This window comes from Cervus elaphus, chromosome 24, assembly GCF_910594005.1.
Source record: "Cervus elaphus chromosome 24, mCerEla1.1, whole genome shotgun sequence".
Classification (NCBI taxonomy): Eukaryota; Metazoa; Chordata; class Mammalia; order Artiodactyla; family Cervidae; genus Cervus; species Cervus elaphus.
The window spans coordinates 36,476,611-36,480,825 of NC_057838.1; the positions used below are offsets into that span (position 1 = coordinate 36,476,611).

Below are 4,215 nucleotides of genomic sequence, written 5' to 3' on the forward strand. Positions count from 1 at the left end.
TCTATATCCCAAACATTCCTTACTCATTTATGCCTCTAACTTTTCCCCCCTCAACTTTCCTAACAACTATAGAAACACTACATATGCTTCAAATACAAGATTAAGAAGCTTCCCTGACTCAACCCACTGTAATTAGTTGAACTCTCTTTTGCCTTGTACTATGTTTAGCTGTGTTTCTATAATACCTCTGTGGTAGTGGTGGTTTAGTTGCTAGACTATAATTTCATGGGGATAAAGGTTGTATCTCTTTTATTTTTACATTTCCCTTCTCTGATCCATACGCCCATCTCTCAATTTTTCTCCTTATGCCTGGATAAGTATCATAGTGTCTAATGATCAGCCTCAAGTCCAATGTATGGTTACTCAATAAAGTGACCAAAAATAGGCTTTCAACAATTTGCTTTCTATTAAAACATATCATGTCTAGCATGGCCTCACTGCAAGGTAAACCTCATGTTCTCCATGACCCATGGTGGCCTGTTTTCAATCCCTGGAAAACTCAATGCTCATTTACACTTCAGGGTCTTTCATTTCTGATTTCCTTAGCTTGAAATGCATTCTTCATAGCATGACACCCTAATTTTAATCCAGGTCTCAGTTCAATTGTCAGATCTTCAATAGCTCTCCCTGATTGCTTTAATTAAAATAGTGTTTCTGTTAATTCATTAGTCTGTTTTTTTTTTTCATAGTATTTGTTACTATTTGAATTTATTTACTTATTTACATATATACACTAGAATGGAGGCTCTATGAGGGCAAGAGGTTGTCTATTTTTTTATTAGTTTATCTCCATTGTCTAAAATAGCATATTGAAAGTGAAAGTGAAGTCGCTCAGTCGTGTCCGACTCTTTGTGACCCCATGGGACTGTAGCCTACCATGCTCCTCAGTACATGGAATTTTCCAGGCAAGAGTACTGGAGTGGGTTGCCATTTCCTTCTCCAGGGGATCTTCCCAACCCAGGGATATTAGAGGAACTCAAAAAATGTTTGATTAGTGAATAATCAAACAAGCTTGTATTTCATGTTATTCTGCACCTCAGAAAAGGAGGTATATCTTTTTAGTTTTATTTCATTTTGATGAAAAGTGAGCTGTCAAAGTAACAACAGTATATATTTTATTTAATTAATGAAGATCATATGCATTCAAGCAAGATAAAAACTGCTAATACCTTCATGAACAGGCGTCCTAATACTCTTTTTTTTTTTTGTAAGAAAGACACTGGATCTTTTATTTTTTTTTTCCTTTCATTTTCTTTAAAAAACAAAACAAAAAAAAGCCTGAAGCAAAATCTTTTTAAGAGTAGTTACAGATATTATAGGGTTAAAGGTGGGGGCACTAAGACAGAAAAGAAAAGCACCAGTGAGATGCCTTTCTAATTTTCTTCTCTCCCATCACTGAATACAGACAGCCAACAAAGCCCAAGTCACTTTCTTTTTCCGCCCTCTTCCCTTGCAAAAAAAGGAGAAACAGAAGATTTTAAGAATTTTGAAAAGATTTTGTGTGTGTGTAAAAGTCAATGCTATAAATCTAAACAAAGTCTGTTTTTTTTTTGTTTTTTTTTTTTTAAAAGTTCTAAAACAACAGGAAGAAAACACATAGAAAGAAAACCCTGGTGGAGACCTGGTTAATTATGGACTGAGGCTCTTTTTTAACGAGAATATAAAATAATAGAAATGCAGAGGGCTCTTCCCATGGGCAGGGCCTGCTCCTGCATCTCCTGCTACCCGCTTCCCTTTCAGCTGCCCTGTGCTCCCCTGCCGTCACCCTTCCTCTCTCCTTGTAAAGATAAAACCCCGCTCCTGTGACTCTGATCCTCCTGATTCCCGTTGGTGAGTGTGGTGCCCACCTGTGGGCGCAGGGCGGCTACTTGGCATCAAGCTTGGCCATCTCCTGTACGTAGATGCCGATGCTCTCGCTGTCGAAGAGGAGGAAGTAGACGTTCTTCAGCGAGGATGCCGCTCGAGTCATCAAAGTGGGCCGAGATGGCTTTGAGGGTCACCTGGGCTGCCGTCTGTTTGGGGAAGCAGTTTCTGCCGCTCTGGAAGGGCGGGAATGCCACCGACTTCAGCTTCTTGTCCTCTGCTGCCGAGAGGCAATTTTTGATGGTCTCTTCAAGCTGTTCTTCACATTTGTCAGAGCCCCACTGCGGGATGTGACAGTGGATGACAAATTTGGCTGCAAGTCCGCTCGACTGGCTGACGGCGGCTTCAGCTCCTTCCAAAGGGCCCTGGGACTTGCGAAGCTCCTTTACTGTTTCCAAGAACTCCTTGCCCCCAGCCTTTTCCAAGGCCTTACCTATATCTTCCTTGAGGTCAATTTCGGCTGTGGTTGGGTGGACGATGCCCTCCACTCTCATGGAGCCAATATGGCTGATGTCACTCTGGGTCAAGGACAGCTTCTGCCCTAGAACAAGGCTCTTAGAAGACAGGATAGTGAATCCATCCCCTGGCCCATCTTCAGAGGTGGAATTTGAAGTCCCTTCTTTATCGCTGTCCTTTGGTTTGGACTTTTTGGATGTCCGTGGTTTGGCAGCCTTTGATTTCTTTCCCCCCTTCTTTCCTGATGTGGCCTTCCTTCCTCTTTTCTCTGGGGGAGGGGAGAGGATAGTTTCTGACTTGCCTTTGGTCCCTCCCTTTTTGGCCAGCAGTTCAGGGTGGATTCTGGGCAGGACGCCTCCGCTGGCGATGGTCACTCCTTTTAGCCGCTGGTTGAGCTCCTCGTCATTGGCAACAGCCAGCAGGATGTGTCTTGGGCCTTTCCGGGCCTTCTTGTTGTCCCTTGCTGCATTCCCAGCCAATTCTAGAATTTCCGCTGCCAGGTACTCGATGACTGCGGCCATGTAGATGGGAGCACCCACGCTGATCCGGTACTTGAACGTCCCTTTCTTCAGGTACCGTATCAGCCTGCCCACCGGGAAGATGACCCCGGCCCTGGCTGAACGCGACAGCTTCGACATTTTCTTCTTCCCGCTCTGGCCCGACATCTTGCCTTAGTTTCCCTCTCAGCTTGCTTTACACGGTGGCCTCCGGGCACTGACTCGATGCTGGTGCTGCGCCGCCTGCTCCGGGTGCCCGGTGCCCTCCGCACGCCGCTCCCCGGGCACAGGTTCGGCCGGCTCGGCGCCGGTGCCGGGCAGGACTCTTTGCCTTTCTTTGGGTTCTATCTGTGCGTGTCAATCCCTAATACTCTTGAATTACCTCCATGAGTATGAAATAATTGCCTGCCTACTATTTGTATATGTTTGCTTGTATTTGCTTTATTTAAAATTAAAAAAAAAAAATCTTATGCATCAAAAGTGCAAGTAACAAAAGAAAAAAATAGATAAATCAGATTTCATCCAAATTTAAAGTTTTGTGCATTATTTTAAAAATGAAAATAACCTTGTGGAATGGAATAAGCTATTTGCAAATCATGTATTTGTCTACAGGTCTAGTCTTTAAGAAATATAAAGGACTCTTCGGTTCAGTTCAGTTGCTCAGTCAAGTCTGACTCTTTGCGACCCCATGAATTGCAGCATGCCAGTCCTCCCTGTCCATCACCAACTCCCAGAGTTTATTCAAACTCATGTCCATTGAGTCAGTGATGCCGTCCAACCATCTCATCATCTGTCGTCCCCTTCTCTTCCTGCCCCCAATCCCTCCTAGCATCAGGGTCTTTTCCAATGAGTCAACCCTTCGCATGAGGTGGCCAAAGTATTGGAGTTTCAGCTTCAGTCCTTCCAATGAACACCCAGGACTGATCTTCTTTAGGATGGACTGGTTGGATCTCCTTGCAGTCTAAGGGACTCTCAAGAGTCTTCTCCAACACCACAGTTCAACAATATCAATTCTTTGGTGCTCAGCTTTCTTTATAATCCAACTCTCACATCCACACATGACTCTTGGAAAAACCATAGCTTTAACTAGATGGACCTTTGTGGGCAAAGTAATGTCTCTGCTTTTTAGTATGCTATCTAGGTTGGTCATAACTTTCCTTCTAAGGAATAAGTGTCTTTTAATTTCATGGCTGCAATCACCATCTGCAGTGATTTTGGAGCCCCCAGAAATAAAGTCTGACACTGTTTCCACTGTTTCTCCATCTATTTCCCATGAAGTGATGGGACTCTTAAAACCCATCAATTAAAAGACAGCCCAATCAAAAAATGGGCAAAGTACTTGAATTAGGCAAAGTGCTTGAATTAGGCAAAGAGGAAAAAAAATAGCTAAGGAGAACAT

General features: G+C 43.6%; 1 protein-coding gene across 1 annotated transcript; it reads right to left on the minus strand.

Moving 5' to 3' along the window:
* Positions 1-1,209: 1,209 nt before the first annotated feature.
* Positions 1,210-3,171, minus strand: LOC122682930 (core histone macro-H2A.2-like). Its single transcript, XM_043886272.1, is given in 2 exon segments — positions 1,210-1,969; positions 1,971-3,171. Coding segments are annotated over 2 exon segments (1,119 nt in total). The 5' UTR covers positions 2,985-3,171; the 3' UTR covers positions 1,210-1,864.
* Positions 3,172-4,215: the final 1,044 nt, after the last annotated feature.